At 36.4% G+C, this 18,790-nt stretch overlaps 1 protein-coding gene across 3 annotated transcripts in view; it reads right to left on the reverse strand.

Annotated features, from left to right (window-relative positions):
• NUP153 (nucleoporin 153) overlaps positions 1-18,790 on the reverse strand; it is a 38,774-nt gene that overhangs the window by 11,491 nt on the left and 8,493 nt on the right. For 2 of the 3 annotated variants that reach the window (XM_070940693.1, XM_070940692.1), the window contains exons 3-18: positions 17,647-17,895; positions 17,039-17,178; positions 16,830-16,958; positions 15,839-15,955; positions 15,674-15,718; positions 15,536-15,589; positions 12,112-12,258; positions 11,428-11,480; positions 10,159-10,282; positions 9,096-9,233; positions 6,717-6,800; positions 6,475-6,565; positions 6,024-6,128; positions 4,723-5,355; positions 3,671-3,865; positions 1,519-2,349 (exon numbers count right to left, since the gene is read on the reverse strand). In XM_070940693.1, coding sequence (XP_070796794.1) covers positions 1,519-2,349; positions 3,671-3,865; positions 4,723-5,355; positions 6,024-6,128; positions 6,475-6,565; positions 6,717-6,800; positions 9,096-9,233; positions 10,159-10,282; positions 11,428-11,480; positions 12,112-12,258; positions 15,536-15,589; positions 15,674-15,718; positions 15,839-15,955; positions 16,830-16,958; positions 17,039-17,178; positions 17,647-17,895 — 3,135 coding nt within the window. The remainder of the gene's footprint in view (positions 1-1,518; positions 2,350-3,670; positions 3,866-4,722; positions 5,356-6,023; positions 6,129-6,474; positions 6,566-6,716; positions 6,801-9,095; positions 9,234-10,158; positions 10,283-11,427; positions 11,481-12,111; positions 12,259-15,535; positions 15,590-15,673; positions 15,719-15,838; positions 15,956-16,829; positions 16,959-17,038; positions 17,179-17,646; positions 17,896-18,790) is intronic. The other variant, XM_070940694.1, reaches the window with a different exon arrangement.

Consider the following 18,790-nt stretch of genomic DNA (forward strand, 5'->3'; position numbering starts at 1 on the left):
AGCACATGCAATCAAATTAAGCCCCACCCACAAAATTAGCCCTAATAAAGATCCTACCCACCCAGGCTGTAGGGGATGGAGCGAGGCATACAGGTAAAAAATAAGCTAGGGTGGGGATGTGGAGCTGCCCTACTTACCAGGCTTCACACACCCCGACACCTGCCTTGCCTTCTTCTGCGGCCGTTTGCCGCCACTCGCACGCATCGCCCCGGCCTCCATTTTGCCTTCAGATGCCTTCCAGCAGGCATCTAAAGGCAAAACAAAGGCCAGGGCGATGCGTGCGAGTGGTGGCAAGCGGCTGCAGAAGTGGGCCAGCAGCAGGCTCCTACTGGGCAGGGCTGTTGGTGCCACCACCACGAGGTGAGTTAATAATTAGAACCCACCAAAAAGAAGGCCTACCTGTTTTTCAGGGGTCAAAAGAAAATAAGACCCAGCCTTCTTTTTGGAGAAACATGGTAGGTAACATTACATTTTTTTCTCAAGACAGGTAAGGAAAAACTATGTGTTCTAATCATGTAATTATTTCCTTTATCAATGTAGATACTAACATTTTAACAGCACCTTTGACCCCTAGATTGCAGCTTCCTGTTCTGCCTATTGGACATCCAGCTCAAGCTGAATTTATTGAAAGTCATCAAATTCAGATGTACTGTAGGAATTTGAAAAACTTACAATTTAAGAATTGGATTATTACTGCTCCAAACCATATTGTTCTGGGCAGTTTGAAAGTAAAACTTCTGAAACTAGGAGTTCAGTGTGTCCCAGATATGGGGTTTCAGACAAAAGTTCTCCAGAATATTCCAACCTCATGTAAGTTTTGTATATTGCTACGGTATTCAGATACTATCAAGCATTAATGTACTTGTTTTAATTCAAAACAAAATCCAGCTTCTAAACGTTGGGAAAGCTTTCAATATGCTTTCTTGGAAATTTTGGCATACCATGATATATTCAACCTCTAAATAATAAGTAATTATTAAAAATATGCCTTCTCCTTAGGTTAAATTTATGTCATAGTATATCAAAAATACCCCTTCCCCTTATTTTTTAAAATTTGGCTTTAGATTCTCTTGCCTACAGTATTAAGAATTCTGAAAATAGTACAATGTTTATGGTGAAAAATAAGCATGTTCTATTATATGGAAACAATCTTGACAAGTATGGGCATCCATGCCTACACAGGGATCACTTTCAATTTTAATATTGCAACTTGAATGGAAAACAGTGGCTTGTAGATTTAATTTTAGTTCTTCCCATTAGATAATTCATTTATTGGATAACACTGTTTTCTGGTTCAATTAGGCTTTTCATAGTAAGTACTGTACTTTGGTTCAACTTTGTTCTGCTGAAGTTCATCACTCTTTTAGTGATGAATTTGCAACTGTGAATCAATATTCTCAAGGTCTTTCTTTCAGAGGTAAATCTTGTAAATAATCAGCCAATTTAATATTACCCTTAATCAAAATAATAAAAAGCATGAAACAAAAACTTGAGAATTCAATGAATTTTTCCACCTACCTGCAGAGCTTGCTTGTGCCCCAAATGCAAATGTTGTTTTTATTTGTTGTTCAGCTGGTTTCTCAGCAGGTTTTGCCAAGCCGAAATTAAATGCAGATTTTACTGTGCCATTGTCTTTGGTTTGTTCTGTTTTCCCAAATGAAAACATGGATTGTGCCTTTGACTCTTCACTCTCTGCTTTCTTTCCAAACACTAATGGAGTAGAAGAGGCACCCACCTCCTGCTTTTCATCTGTCCTTCCCAAAGTAAGCGGTGGGGCATTCACAGGGTCTATATTACCAAAAGTAAAGCCACCTTTTGCTGAAGGTGCTTCCTTTTTCTCCTCTGATTTCTTAGAGGAAAAGGGACTTTCTGCAATTTCCTTCTCCTCTACATTTCCAAATTTGAAAGTACTTATTCCAGTTTTTTTCTCAGATGCAGTTGTGGCTCCTATAGAACTTGTGCCAAAAGTGAAACCTCCTATAACTGGCTTGTTAGCTCCATCTTTCTTCTCTTGTTGTCCAAGGTTAGCTATTCCAAATTGAAATGAAGTAGAAGATGAACTGCTAGCTCCAGCAGGAAGTCCAAAACTGAAAGTGGTGGTGTTCTTTCCTTCTTTCACACTTTCCTCAGATTTAGACTCTGAAGAAAAGCTTCCTGGATTGGAGCCTTCATTTTTAGAAAATTTAAAGCCTCCTGAAGAACCCAGATCTGATGTAGTACCAAATTTGAATCCTGCTTGTTCTCCAAATTTGAAGTTTTTTCCTGCAGTCTGAGATAATTCTGATGATGACGACTGAATACCGAATTTAAATGAAGAAGCAGATGGCTCTGAAGTAGCTGTATTAAAAACTGCAATTAAATGGAATTTTAATTTAATACATTTCAAGTTTTAATATAGTCTTGAACAATCTGGTGTAGATAATCCTTGTTTACCAATCACTCATTCAATGATCATTTGAAATTATGATGGTGCTGAAAAGAGTTTTATGACCGGTCCACAAACTTCTAGGCTTTACAGCAGTGATCCCCAACCTTTGCAGCTTGGAGGCCTGGCGTGGGGGGGGGGAAGGGGGAGAGAGGGAACCAGCCCGCAAGAGTGGCAGCCTTGTTCCAAATAGGCCATGGCCCGGTAGTGAGCCATGGCTCAGTGGTTGGGGACCCCTGCTTTACTGTGTCCCCAGTCACATGATCACAATTCAGTCACTTGGCAACCAGCACACATTTACAATGGTTGGAGCATCCGACAGTCACGTAATCACCATTTGTGATCTTCACAGCCAACTTCCAACAAACTCACCCAATGGGAAGACCAACAGGGAGTTGTAAGTCATGGTAATGTAACATCCCTTAAAAACTTGTGGTGATTCACTTAACTGCAAGTGGAACTAACAATATAAATTGGGTACAGTCACGTGCCATTTCACTCTATAACCATGTCACTTAGCGATTGAGTTGCAGTCTTCTTGGCATTTTTGGCAATGGTTTCTCACTACTTTTTTCTATGAGAATATACATCTCTTTTATTCAAAATCAATCCCCATTTGCTTAAATCACTCTCCCTCACAGCTGAAACACATAATAGTCAACTTAGTCATTTATTTTTGCTCCCCTCAGAATCAACTGTCTCATTGCAGATCTATCTACACAACTGTCTTCTCCCTTTGTCACACACACATGCACCCAGGTCTGCAATCTTTTCTTTCCTGACCTGACTCAAGGCTTAGCCATATACTATCTGTTGTCCTCTGTAGATCTTCAAACCTAACTCCCACAACGATTTACTTTAAATTATATCCTTGACTCCCGAAGTCCATTTTACCCTCCTTTCTCCTCTTCTGCTATTATCTCTTAATACTGTGAAATAAATATTCATTTGCAGTTCAAAGATCTTCAGAGAAGGCAGTCCTTTGGTTTTGACTGCAAGAAAGTTAATTTAAAGGGTTGAGGAGCAAAAAAAAAAAGTAAGATATTTGCTTACAATGGAAATCAATGCTGATTTGAAAAGACTTTGCTTTTCTAGAAGTAAATGCACACTGATTGAAATCCAACATTGCATTTTACTAGAAATAATACAATAAGGGCACCCAATATCTGAACTTATCTGACTTAAACTTATTATTTCTAGTGAATAAATAACATAATAATACAAAAGCTTACTTTATTTACATACCTTTGAATTCAGTCTTGTGGCCTGGTTTTGAACTCTCACAAGCTATACATTTAGTTGCATCTGCTTTGTTTTGTACTAAGCAGGTTTCACAGTCCCAGCTTCCCTCTGGCTTCTTGAATTTGTCTAAATTCAAAAATCCTCCAGAAAGGGTAGGTAAAGATGAAGCACTGCCACTGACCACAGGTACTGAACTCCCTAATAAAACAAAATGATGTAAAGCAACGATTAGCAAAAGGCACATTCCAGAAAACTGCTAATTTAAACTAAACAAGTTTAATAGCTGCTTCATAGGAAGAAATTACAAATACCTCTTGAGCATAGAATCAATATTCATAATTTTAAATGGAAATTAGTTTTCCAGATTTGTTACAATAAAATACATGAGTGGAGGGGAAAAGTTAAGAAAAATTACTTATACGAACTTAAAACTCATGCAGAATAGGTGGTGCCAACTATCAAATAAATAATAAATGTTTTGCTTTACTGTCAAAATAAAAATCCAGAGTGAATCTAAAATTCTTGAGAAACTGGTTAACATATTAACTAAGGAACTGTTAGAGGAGGAACAAGTCTTATGTCCAATTTCAACTGGGCAGTGATTTCTAAAGATCATTTTTATCATCTATGCCTCTAATACATGGCATTATTACATGATTATCATCCTTATCCCAAAACTGAAAAAACAGGCATACAAATTATCTGTATCTGTACACCACTGCCTATCTTTTTGGTATTTGGCAGTGTAATAAAATCTTGTATTATACTTAAACATAGACATGTATAAACATGATTATAAGGGCAAAGAATAAAATAATTACAATTCTAAAAGCAGGATACACATATTTTTAACATTAAAATATTCCAGTATATTTTCAGCGGTGTCCTAGGCTTTATTTTTTAAATAAATTACTTAATAGTGTAGTCTTGTACATGTTTTCACAAGAAAGTTCCATACAACTCAGTGTTGTTTTACTTTCCAGTAACTGCGTTTAGGATTCTAATTTGGGGCAGATACTTTTTTCTAATACAATTTTCAAATACTGCAAACTCACCTGCTTTGTCTGATTGACAGGCCACACACTGGTTGTTCTCTTCCAGATTTGACACTAAGCACACAGAACACTCCCAAGCACCTTTCGGCTTTTTGAATTTGTCTCCAAATCCTAAAGTGTTTGTAACATTAGTAGAACTAGAAGAGGAAGACACTGTTGTGGTTGCATTGTCTGTGACAAAAGGCAACACCAGAGCTTGTTTTACTCCTGTTCCAGGTTTTGGTGTTTCACAGGCCACACATTTTGCAGTTTCTGATTTGTTCTGGACCAAACAGGTATCACAGTCCCAAGTTCCAACTCCTGCCTTAAACTTATATCCAAACCCCTGTGCTTCTGCTGAAGAAACTACTGATTTGATGATGTTCTGAGCCAAAGCCTCAGTCTGTTTAGTACCACTGGATGTTGGCACTTTTGTAATTTGACAGGATGTACATTTGTTTTCTGCCAACTTGTTCTGTGTAAGACATGTGTCATGTGGCCAATGTGTTGGCATTTGCTTCATAGGATCTCCAAGTCCTGAAACAGGTCCAGAAAAATTACTTATTGCAGGCCTTGTGTAAACTACTGTGCTTGTTTCAACATATGGTGTGATTGATGAAGATGTTGTTGATATACTTGTTGGGGAAGCAAAATCTAAGGAAAAAAAACCAGAAAAGAACCTTAGGTTTCCAGCAAAAATTCTTTTGAAACAAACTACTTTAAAACATTTTAGTAACAATATGTACTTATTAAATTCCCTAAGATTTCCTTTGCTAACCACTGTCCTGAAACTAAGATTTTATTAAAATCATGTCCTTAAAAATATGTGGTATGAGCCAGTGGTGAAATCCAATTTTTTTTACTGGTATGGCTTGGTGGACATGGTGTGGCTTGGTGCGCGTGGCAGGGGAAGGATACTGCAAAATCCCCATTCCCTCCCCACTCCTGGGGGAAGGATATTGCAAAATCTCCATTCCCACTCCACTCTGGGGCAGCCAGAAGTGATATTTGCCAGTTCTCCAAACTACTCAAAATTTCTGCTACCGGTTCTCCAGAACCTGTCAGAATCTTCTGGATTTCACCCCTGGTATGAGTTTCTTTTAAAATACTTACCTGGGAAAAGAAACAAAACACATTTTAAATGAATAAACATATAAAATACATCCTGTATTATATAGGATGTGATTGATTTAATAATAATAATAATCTTATAATCAGTACACATTTAAAGCTTCTTCATGTGTTAAATTTTTTTTTCTTAAGAATGCTTAGAAAAAAAACAATTAAAATCCATATAATTAAAATCTCAACTATTGACTCACCAGGACTTTTTAAAATATCCAGAACACTCCCTTCTTTTAGGATTTTTGCAGGCTTAAAAGGACCATCATACTCATTTTCTTTCTTATTGCTTATGCTGTTGACAGCTGTTGATGGAAAAAGTTTGAACAGCATTTGCCTTGAGCAAATATACATTAGATAATGGACTAATTATTACAAGAGATTTCATGAAGAAGCTTTTATAATCAGCTGTTTCAAACTGTCATACAAATTAAATAATCTTTCTTAGAAGATCATGAAAGCCTGGAATAAAGTTTTACCCAAACTGAATGTATGCTTAAAAAACTATTTAAAATTGGAAGAGATTTTCAGTTTTGAAAGAATAGTTAATAAACTTTAACCATTATTTTTCTCAATTTCTTTTAAACTAGCAATATTAATACCTGATTTCCCAGTCAAGAGAAAAATTCTATATTAAATGCATAAAATTACCTGAATTAATCTGGGGTGATAATGAAGTATTCCTGGATCCTGAAAGATCAGATGATTTTGCAACAGGAGCACTAAATTTAAATCCACCAATCTGACAGAAATAAACGTTAAATGTCAAAAGAGAAGTTGAATAGACCTATTCTATAAACAGGAATAGCAAGCAGACCTCTACTTCTGAACATTTTCTTTTCTATTATTACCATCTTCCCTTGCCATAAAATCACACATGCATTATTACTTACAGATCCTGGAGGCAGCATTTCTGCTTCAGTAGATTTTACAATTGGAGATGAAAATTTGAATACAGGACTGCTAGCTGGCTGTACCTAATTTAAAAAAATCAAAATATTAAACAGCTACCCCAGTGATGGCTAACCTTTTCCGGACCGAGTGTCCAAAGCATGCATGCATGCACGTGAATGCCCGCATGTGCACCCGACCTCCCAAAATGCAATGCATGTATGGCCCCCGTGCATGCACCCCCTGCGCATACATGCGCCCTGTGCATGCACGGCTGAGACCCGACAACCAGCTGGCCGATGGAAGGCGCACGCACATGTGCAGCAGAGCTGAACTGGAACAATGGCTTGCATGTCCACAGAAAGGATGCTGCGTGCACCTGTGTGCCATAGGTTCACCATCACGGAGCTACCCTAAAGCAGCGGTCCCCAACCTTTGTGGCTTGGTGACCCAATTTGGGGGGGGGAGGGGAACTGGGCTGCGCAAGTGTGATGCAGCCTTTGCGCAAGTGGCGAGCCAGTGTGCATGCATACAGCTTGACTTGTGTGAGTGGTGGGCTGGTGCACATGCACAATAGTGCTCACCAGCCACTTGTGCAAATTGAGCTGTGTGCACATGCACGCACGCTCTAGCCAGCCACTCAAGTTGCCCAATTCCAAATAGGCCACGGCCTGGTAGTGGATTGAGGTCCAGGGGTTGGAGACCCCTGCTCTAAAGAATATAATTAGTCATTATTTGATTATATTAGAAATGTACACATACAAATAGGAGATTTTGTTTGAAACAAATGATGCTCTGCATTCCCAAACAAAATGTATCCTTTTCTGGTGCATCAAAGGAAAGTTTCAAAAGTAGTATGTAATATGGAACAAACTATGTTTAATGTCAAATCCTTTTCAAAAACAGGTTGAAATTGTAGAAGTTACTATTTAAGGGAATGACAATAGGTAATGCTACCAGCATCTATTCTATTTCTGTCTTACCTCCTAAGCTTTTGCAACTGTCAAACAAAACATGAACTGGCAGGTTTTATAATAAAAAAGAAACATATCTATGAATTTATCATCCTTTTATGCAATATAATCCTCATACAACCATTCCAGTTTTGTTAAGTTTCACAGAAATCAGTATGAATCTTCCAGGGTTTATAGAATGCAGCATAATCCCATACAAGAGATTTATTTCCAGGTCAACAATGCAGGACTGCAATCTATATGCATTCACACTAAGGTTTCATATCTTTCAAAAGAGGTTTGTATGAGGCACTTATTTTCAAATACTGTAATTATAGCAGTCATGTTTTTTCAAGACTAGCACCAGGCTGTCAGCCAGGAGCAGCTTCTGAAGCAGCTATGTAAATCTGGAAAAAGATGCAGCTGCTTTTAGCAATCTGAAGAGCAATTTTTTGTAGGTACCCCTTCATAATTAAAGCAATTCTTTACACAACCTTAATAGACACACAGTGCTGAAAATATAGAGTGTATCAGTTACATAGAATAACACATCTTCGTGAGGAATACATACCTCATACGTTATATAATATATAGTCACTTTTGTTAAACTCCTTGAATTAAAGCTGAAAGTCCTCACTTCACTCACATCTTGAATGTTTCATTTCAAATTCAATGTGTTGAATGTATAGAGGCCAAATGATAACAAATTTATCATTGTGGCCAATATATACGAATATTATGAAGTAATCTATTTTTTATTTAAATACTGACATGATAACCTTATTACTGTCATGAACTTAAAATCAAAATACAGGTAGTCCTCAACTTACGACCACAGTTGAGCCCAAAATTTATGTTGCTAAGTGAGAAATTTGTTGAGTTTTGCCCCATTTTACGACTTTTCTTGCCACATTTGTTAAGTGAATCACTGCAGTTGTTAAATTAGTAACTTAGTAACTTAGTTGTTAAGTGAGTTAGTTGTCATGCATCTGAATGTAAATCACGTGAGGGTGTAAACCATGTAATGTAAACCATAGGGATGCTGCAACGGTCGTAAATGTGAAAAATGGTCATAAGTCCACTTTTTCAGTGACATAACTTTGAACGGTCACTAAGCGAACAGTTGTAAGTCGAAGTACATCACACACAAGTAGTCTATTTAATCTAGAACTAGGAAATCTGCTGCTTTCCTTTTGTTTGGGAATACAAAAGGCTCCAGCAACCAAGGCCAGTGTTCACAAATTATGGATTGCTGACATTTTTGCAGCGTACCAGTTACCTGTATTAGTCTATACTGTTTATTATGGAAATATAAATCAGCTAGTTAAAGAAAATGTGAAATGACAAAACTCCAAAGCTTGATGGAGGTACAAATCAGATTAAGGTAGAAAGGATAGGCAGAAAATAACTACTTTATACACAATTTACCTTGTTAGTCACTGGTTGGGCAGCACTGGGAGTTAAGGATGGACCAGAAGAACTAGCCAGAGGGCCAAAGCTGAATTTTGGCAGTGATGATGTACTAATGGGCAGAGAAATTTCTGGTAGTGCTGGTATCTCCATCTCCTAAAATTGAAAAGTCAAGTTGTTATTTTTCAAATTCCAGAGAAATCTATATTTTAAGTTTGGGTTTGCTTATTTCTAAAGAAAAATTAAAGCAATTTAGCCAAGAATTGAAAAAAAAAACATTAATCTAAGTGACAAGATAATTCAAATATTTAAAAAATATCTAAAAAGAATATATATACATGACAGAAAATTTAAAACTTGCAAGGTGTGACATTTTTATACGTCTCTTTTATCCATCATGGGATAAGCTGAGCTTACAATATTCCATATGATATACCTGCCTCTGTAAACCCACTGAATAGGCTCATTCAGCCATTAAAAGACCACTGCCCCATCCCACAGATCATCATTGCCTTGTGCAGATTCTTTCCCAGGTTCTAATTGCCGTTTCTGTTGCAGTACAGAGGAAATAGGAATCCAATTGTGCTAAAAAGGCAGCATATAAGCTTTGGTATTTAAGTGGTTTAAAACAGTGGTCCCCAACCCCCGGTCCGTGGACCGGTGCCGGGCCGTGGAGTACCTGGCACCGGGCCGCGCAGCGGCCGGGGGACATGAACGCTGCAGCGCAAAGGCTCCTGGGCCGTGCGCAAAAGCTCCTGGGCCGTGCGCAAAAGCTCCTGGGCCGTGCGCAAAGGCTCCAGGGAAGAGAGCCCTGCGCAGGTATGCACGTGTGGCCCAAAGCCCCCACCCCTGCGCGCGCTCAGCGGGCCATGGTAAAATTATCAAAGGCTGATTGGTCCGCGGCGATAAAAAGGTTGGGGACCACTGGTTTAAAACATACTAAATAGTTTTCTGCCTATTATGTTATTCAAACAAAATAAGAATAAAAGGTCTTACGTGGGCCCGTAATCTATGGAAAGTTTAATATTTCACATAACTTCTCCACTAAAAAAGTATATTGCAAAATAATGAATATTTTTACCTCATCTTGTGTGGATTTTGGTACATAGTGTATACCTCTTCCCTTTCTCATTTTGCCTCCACCAGTTCCTATTGCAGGTGGTAATCCATTGGCTGTAGAAGTCGTGAATGTAGGGCTTGTGACACTGTTGAGACAGAATCAATAGATGTTGCAAAATTTTTCACATATACTGCAACAGTTGGTATACCCTATAAATAACAAACATAACTATGTTTCTATTCCAGTCAGAAGTTAATAAAAAGTGTAAAATCCTCAAGGTTTTATTTTCCACTGCCATCTTTCTTCTCAAGGACTACCATTAAAAGACAGGTGCATCCTGTCTTGGATGGCAAACTTTACAGAACTTCTAATTTTTAGAAATTTTTAAAAAGTTATCTATAAAATTCCCTTTCATGTTTTTGACTACAGAGCACAAAATGTTAGTTTCTTAACAGAAAACAAGTAAGCAGGCAATAAATAGTGAGTCCTACATTCCTTTGAAACATACAACTTCACTATTTCCTCTCTTCTACCTAAAGATTCAGATGACCTTTGTGAAGGAGATTGGAACATTTCCTTCCAGTTTCATTACAGTTCTGTTACTTTCACCAGTATTTTACAGGCCTATCTTATGCATTTCCAATTCAGTGTCTGTAATGAATAGCTCTTTTTCTTTTGCAATATCTAACAATGTGAGTAAAAACCAATTTCACGTAATCCATTTTCTCTTGCTCTTATCCATTGTCTTCTACACATCTTTGCCCAGAAAAATTCAATGAGGGAACCTCCTGAACCCTACAGCGGTTTCCTGTTGGTCAGTTGTTGCAGAGAAAATCAACTAAAACTAGAAACATTGTGACAGATTTAGTCCTTACTCTCACAATATGTACTAGGTCTTCTGAGAGGTTTTTCAGAAGACACATGGGCCTGAAGGCGAGTAAGGAAACTAGCAAACAAGTTGGAACATTACTAAAGGTAAATGGTGTTCTATAATTACAGATAGTCCTAGACTTATAACTGTAATTGAACCCAGAATTGTGATCGTAGCTTGTTCTGGTTGTTAAATGGGTCATGTTATGACTAAGCTGATTGCTGAGTGACAAAGTGAGTTCATGTGACTGTGGGGATGTTCACTGAAACCTTGAATCTGGGTTGTAAGAAGCCCTGGAGAGATCTTTTGTAACTTTGAACAGTTGCTAAGAGACTGGTCATAACTTGAGGATTATTTTTATTACCTTTTAGGTTGGTAATATATTCAATTTCTTCAGAACCACAGTGAACTTTACATACCTTTTTGATTGTTCACTTTGCAATTCCATTGTGAGCCTTTGCTCCTGCCCTGCCTGTAAAGAAACATTATGCTTAAAATTTTAGTCCATTTATTTTCTAATATATTGTTTTATAAAAAATGAAAATTGCATTAATAAATGAAAAACACAAGTTTTGTTTACTCAAACATTTCTCAAACTCCCTTTTTTTGTTTATTTGTGTTTCTTCAATAATACTTTCTTACTGCCTCCTGCTGTCCAGAATAATTCAAATAATTCTCCTTTAGGCAATAACAGTAATCCATTTCCAAAAACCTTGCCAAGAAAAAACTACATCATCGACTTAAAGGCACCAAAATAAAAACAAAAACACACCTCATAATTAATTCCGTTAGTACACTAGCCAACATACTTTTCAACAAAGAAACCAGATTCCCACTATTTATATTAACAACAAAAAATTTTTTTAATCCATTTTGGTCACAAATCATATCTCAAAAGCAGACTTAAATAAGCAAGGTTGCAATTTCTATGTTTTCAGTCTCCAAAAGTTTTTAACTATATGTGGCAAACTACTGGTAAAGCAATATTTAATAGATTTTTCCAAGAATGCTAATTCAAATTAAATCAGGACATAAAATACTGGAGAGGAATGGAGAGTATATAACAGTTAAGTGTATAGTTAGATGCTTTGACATATACTTACTTTATGGTTGATCTCTAGTCTCTGTCGTACCCTGCTTGATTCAGCAGCAGACACGAGAGAAGGTTTAAAAAACTGTGAATGAGTCATTGACCGTGAAACAGGCTTGGGTGTCACAAGCTTCTGAACTGGTGGATAATGAGTTTCAACCTTTAAAATAAGAAATATTCACTGAACCAAAAGCAACCAGAAGAAAGCTAATTCATCACTACACACAGGGCCGGATTTAGATGAAAAGAGGCCCTAGGCTATTCCACTTATGAGGCCCTTTCACCAGTGGTGGGATTCAATTTTTTTAACAACAGGTTCTGTGGGCGTGGCTTAGTTGGGGGTGTGGCTTGGCAATCATGTGACTGTGTGGGCGTGGCTAGCTGGTCACATGACTGTGTAGGCGTGGGTAGCTCGTCATGTGACCGGGTGGGCGTGGCTATGTGCATAGGGACTACTCAGAGGGCTGAAAAAAGTCATTTCTGACTGGGCCTCACACTTATGACCATCCTCACATTTATGCCCGTGCAGCTTTCTTAACAACCATGTCACTCATTTCACAACTGCTTCTCTTCACCATGGTGACAAGATAGGGCAAAAACGTAAAATGTGAGGACAGTCGTAAGTTCGAGAACTGGTCAAAAGTGCGAGGACCAGTCAAAAATAACTTTTTTAGCCCTCTGAGTAGTCCATATGCACAAAAGGACTAACCGGAGGGCTGAAAAAAGTCATTTCTGACAGGTCCTCGCACTTTTGACTGGTCTTCGCACTTATGACTGGTCATCATTTATGCCCATTGTAGCATTCTTAACAACCATGTCACTCATTTCACAACTGCTTCTCTTCACCATGGTGACAAGATAGGGCAAAAACATAAAACGTGAGGACAGTCGTAAGTTCGAGGACTGGTCAAAAGTGCGAGGACCAGTCAGAAATAACTTTTTCAGCCCTCTGAGTAGTCCATATGCATAAAAGGATACAGCAATAGAGAGGGATGAAGGAAGGGAAGGGAAATTAGAGTAGGAGTGAGGGTAAGAGAGGGAGGAAGAGAGGAGGAGAAGGAGAAAGGAAGAGGAAGTAGGGAGGAGAAGAAGAGGGGGAGGAAGAGAAAGTAAGAAGGAAAGAAAAGAGAGAGGTGGTAGGTTTGAGGAGAAAGATTGCTGTACAATAAAAAAGATGAAAGGGAAGAAAGCCAACCCCAAACAAATATAAAGATATTAAGATAAAGAATGAATTGTTAAACTTTAAAGAATAAAAGAGAACAAATATGAATAAATAACAATAATTAGAAGCACACATACAAACATACAATGTATTTTCTTTGAACAGAGTATTTGGCCGGTTCACAAATTTAAACAGTGTTTAGTCATTTCAATTAAATTTACAATTTTTATATTTCCTTTTGCCATATTTATTCCTCATCTATTTTTGTAAAAAAACCAATATTACCCTTCATCCTCATCTCTAATCTTAATCAAATTCAATTTTTCCCTTCTATTCTATATTATACCCCTTCCCATTGTCATCTATTTTTATATCCATCCTCACATTGGTTAATTATGTAATATTAGTTGTTTAATATAAATTCAACATTTTAATATAAATCAATTAGTTATTTAACTACCTTTTTTGTATATTAATCAATATGAACATGAATATTCCAATTATTTCCATGCAATCCAATTTCTTACAAATCAATTAATTATATTTACCAATAATAATAAACCAAATAATTTCCCCCATATATTCCTCCAAACCACAACTTAACCATTTCTGCTTTCAACACAATATACAATTAATAGTATCTCAATTATTACAATTCCCTAGTTAAATAGAGCTTTTTTTCTTTTGTGTTTTAAAATCCTGAACTCTCCTCTTTTTCCCTAAATTTCCCATTGTTTGCACGTACCTTTTTTGGTGAGGAAAAAGAAAAGAATTCTGCCTGCCTAATTTTCCAACCTTGCAGCAACAGCAAAGCAGTTTCAGTTTTGTTTCTTTGCAAGGAAGCAGAAGAGCCCTGAGCAAAACAGCCGAGACAAATCAGCTGAGAGCCAGGAGGCCAATTAACCTATGCTGAAGCTCCGTGGGCCAATAAAATTACAAAAAAAAAACACCGAACCCTTTGTTAAATTGCTGGCTCCCCCGCACCCCCGCCCCCAGAATCCCACCACTGTGTAGGCCCCTCTTGATCTTGAGGCCCTATGCTGAAGCCTAGTTAGCCTATAGGAAAATCCGGCCCTGACTACACATGTGAAAGCTTTTGCTGCAATTTGTATATATTTAAAATAATTTTGAAATACTTAAAAAAATCCTTATGTCTATTATCAACCACCTCAAGACTCAGAAATAAGGAGTATATAAAATGATAAAATACTTCGTTTTCAAAATCTAAAATTATCTTTAATTCATTTGCATATTTAATTCAGACGTTAGAAATGTACTCAAAGAAATAGATTAGTGCGCTAAACCTAAACATTTTAATACTTAGAAAACCCAATTAAACTTAATAAGATTTACACCCTAAAACAATGTGCTAGATTAATATAAAATATTGATTAAATTTAAATATGATGCATAGTTATTTAGCCATCTGAGCTAGCCATTTCAGCCAATTTTATTAATAAATTATATCAATTTCATTTTACACAAGAAATTATGGACAGTAGACAGCACATTTGCTTTGGCAACAAACCATTAACATACTGGTTCTGGCCAACAATTATTACTGCCAACAATTTATTATACTATGAATAGACAATTCCTTCTTTTTCCACTTAATGACAGGTGGCTGCATCTATCTGACATGTGCCAAAAGGAAAACAGCATCAGTTATCTATCTGACATCTCTTTCAGTTGTCAGTTAGCAAGGAATTAACGTTTCAACGCAAAAGTCTACAACCCAGAACTGAAAATAAAATTGTATTTGTTTATACATGGCCAATGCAGCGAAGAAATTGGAAAATTACAAAGTATAAGATGAAATTTACTATATCACGTATGTTAATCTAAAATCTAAATTTCGAACATGAACAGAAGACAGTCTAATGTTGTTTGAGGAATAGAGTATTTGTGAGAATGCTAGAGTTTTCTGAGGGGCTTTTCCCTCTCTGGACCATATTGATCCGACTGTTCCAATTTTCCAGAACAGTCACTGATTCATGGTGTTGGAGTGTGGTTTGGAATGAAAAGAGTTTTATATTTTCAGAAAACAGCTCGAGCATTATTTGAATGGCTGGATCAGTATAGTCCAAAGATACACATGGAAAACATCAGTGTTCCCTGGAGTTTCCATGCCAAATCAAAACATTCTTCTCCTTCCTAATTTCTACTGGAGCCCTATAAGTCCTCTGTCAGATTTCACATAACAGTTCCACATCAAAGAATTAAATAAATTCTGCACAGCTTAAAAATAATGGTAAGGTTTTGTAAATTAACTCACTCTTTTCCTTGATGAATGGAAATTGCTAACATTCAGCATACTGTTTTCCAAAGGCTGAAACATAAAACACAAAAATTAAGTCTTGGGTTTTGAAACTAAGTTTGTCAGGAAATTTCAAAAGTTTGAAAATTAACTTACAGAGGACAATGAAGTAGAAACTGAAGAGGGGATTCTTTTAGCATCCTGTTGAATAAGCATGACACTGTTAAATTGCAGGTATAGACACATTTATCAAATGCAATGATAATACATAGATAGTATTGGGTTAGGTACTGAAAATAACTTTTAAAAGAGAGTATTTACTGCTAATGGACTTGATAACTTCTCCAGAGACTGCAATATGCGCCTTGCAGTGGAACTTGTCACTCCATAGGATTGTGCACTCACTTGCTTGGCTTTCATTTGTCGTCTTATTGGTGTCTGAAAAATCAACACAATCAACATCATAATCCTTATTTTTAATTTTCCTATTATAGCAGACACAGTAATGGTCAGACTGTCTCCTGAATTTCTACAAGTTTGAACATTTCTACAAGTTTGAGAAAAATCATTATGTTCAGTATGATATAACATAAGACAAGAGAAACCTCTAGCATCTTGGCATAATGAAATAATATCAAGACCTATGGAGTGATGGAATGATGAGAGGGAGGGAGGGAAGGATCTGGCATTGAAAAGAGAAGCATCAAAATAGGCAATTACAGTAGTAACCTTCCACTTCACACAATTCTTCCTTTGCCACCATGTGGTAACATGATATTTTAGGAAGAAAAAGGCAACAACCACTGTAGCACTTTCCTTTTAGCTGACTCACGGAGGAGGGGAGGAGACATGGGATCATATTCCATAACCTTTTGCAGATTCTAGAATAACACTTTCAGTAAGATTGTTGAGAAGTATAGTAGAATAAGTATCACTATGAGATGCTATTGTAACAAACCATAATTTGTAGCTTTCACTTTTGTTTTTACTAGGTTTAAACTGAAACATGTTTAGCATTGGTAGGAAAACAATGAAGTTGGAAAACTTTTACTGACATTAAAATCTTTGAATCTTGCCCAGAAGAGAGGGAAATGATGGGAATACATGAGCCTGAAGTTTATGCAATTAATACCAAATCATGACCAAAACAATCCAAAACTAATATATCTCATGCTCCCAATGCTGAACTGTCATTGGAAATATTACATTCCTTAAATACATGTTAAGACAATAATATGTTGAACTGGTACACAAAACATAGAAATTATTTCCTAACCCTTATGACTTCCTGAAATCATCAGCATTTATTTACCTGATATGGAGTAATTCGTAGTTTGGACTGCCTTGTTGTTGCAGCTGCACCACCATATGTAGTTTTGCCAGGATAAAATGGAGAATTCCCTAGCTGACTTGCCTTAAGAAATGATGCATTACCAAGTGACTGGAAATACAGAAAGATATTTAATTAGGAAGCTGGAAACACAAGTAATAGGGCTAAAGCAGCTATTATGCAGTACTTACAGGAGAGAGTGCTCCAAAGGCAGACAGATTGAATCCAGGTTTTTTAGAACTATTTGCTAAATGTTGAGGAAGGGAAACAGGTCTTTCACTCTCTGCAGACCACAAAGGTGGCACTGAAGCATTTTTTGAAACTGTTATGTCTAAAAATATACATATAACTGCATCAATATCTTATTATAAAATGCATTTTAAAACAAATATAGTATAGAGAAAACTTTAACCTTGCCCTCTTGATTCTTTTTTTATTTTAGATTATAATTATTACATTAAAAAACATGAGGGTCTGGCACATTGTAAAAATAAATCCTCTAGCACTATTTTCATTTTCAAAAATGCTTCTGGAACCAGAGATATTATTAAAAAATAAAAACAGTGCTTGACTGAATCTCAGCACTTTATTTTGAAGGTAGAAAAAGGTAAGCTAGGATGGTTGCTAGACATGAGTAAAAAGAGTTTTCCTGAGGTGCATATGCTGTTTTCCCATTTTTAATTAAGTAAAACAAAGAACAAAAGAAAAAACACACATTTATATATATACACACACAAAACACTATAGGTCCCAGATAATTTTTTAGTGTTAGTTTAAAAATTACGGTCAAATTAGTTACCTTTATCAGATGCCCTTGAAGAGAAGCCACTTGTAGTTGAGATGTTATCGTCTTCATGCTGCGAGGTAGAATCTTTCATTTCTTTTCCAAGTGAAAGTCGAGAATTATTAATTGGAAATGCAGTTGATGTGGATGGTTGAGAGAATGATGATGGGGAATCCAAAATGTTGCAATTAACATGACTCCGATGAAGAGAGGGGCGTGTTAAAATATCTGTGAAATTTAAGCTGGATCTACTTGTTGATGGCTCTAAAGAGAAAGAAAGAAAATCACATAACTATCTGAAGTAGCAAGCATGTGTAGAAAAAGATTAAGGACAATTTCATATCAGTAGCCAATCTTCTGTAAAGGTGATGTAGAGGGGAAAAAAGGAAAACCCAAGAAAATTTTAAATTATTTATAAAGGATACTAAATAATAAACATTGCCTACTTCATACTATACTTCAATTTTTCCATTCCTCTCTGGCTCCAAAAATTGAGAAAAGGAAATTTTATGAGAATAGCTATTATATTTCTGCCAAGAATTATACTATTATAACAAAACTATTGTATATAAAGAACAAATAAAAAGATTCTTTTTCAACACTGCCCTGCAGCATAGAATTTAAATAATTTTAAAAGACTAATACACAATATAAGCTATTCTAAATGCCCAGTAGGTTGTACATTCAATTGAGTTATTGAGTGATTAGATTTTTAAAAATATTATTTATGAGTAATTCTATACCTGCCTTTTCTCTTATATAAGCATTTAAAGCAGCTTACAAGCATTGCAATACAAATTATATAACATTTTTAAAATTTATTTATCATATTTATATAGACGCCCATCTCACATGAAAGTAAGTGACTCAGGGTATCCTACAGTATATCATTATAATAGACACACAGACAAGACAAACACATACATACAATCAGTCATAATTAAAAAATAACTATAAAAAAGGCACACAAAACAGGAAGGGATATTAACCACAGAAAAATCTCCCAGGTTTCACAAGACCAGATAACATCTAGGTTTTGAGGGACTTGCAGAATGCTGAGAGGAATGGAGCTAACCTCATTTTGGCTGTGGGAAGCTGGACGCAGGGATTGCCATTGCTAAGTGGCATGGTTATGTTTTACAAACACATCGCTTAACAA

The sequence above is a fragment of the Pituophis catenifer genome, unplaced genomic scaffold (genome assembly GCF_029215685.1).
Source record: "Pituophis catenifer annectens isolate HBS135680 unplaced genomic scaffold, rPitCat1.0.hap2 SCAF_3, whole genome shotgun sequence".
Taxonomy (NCBI): domain Eukaryota; kingdom Metazoa; phylum Chordata; class Lepidosauria; order Squamata; family Colubridae; genus Pituophis; species Pituophis catenifer.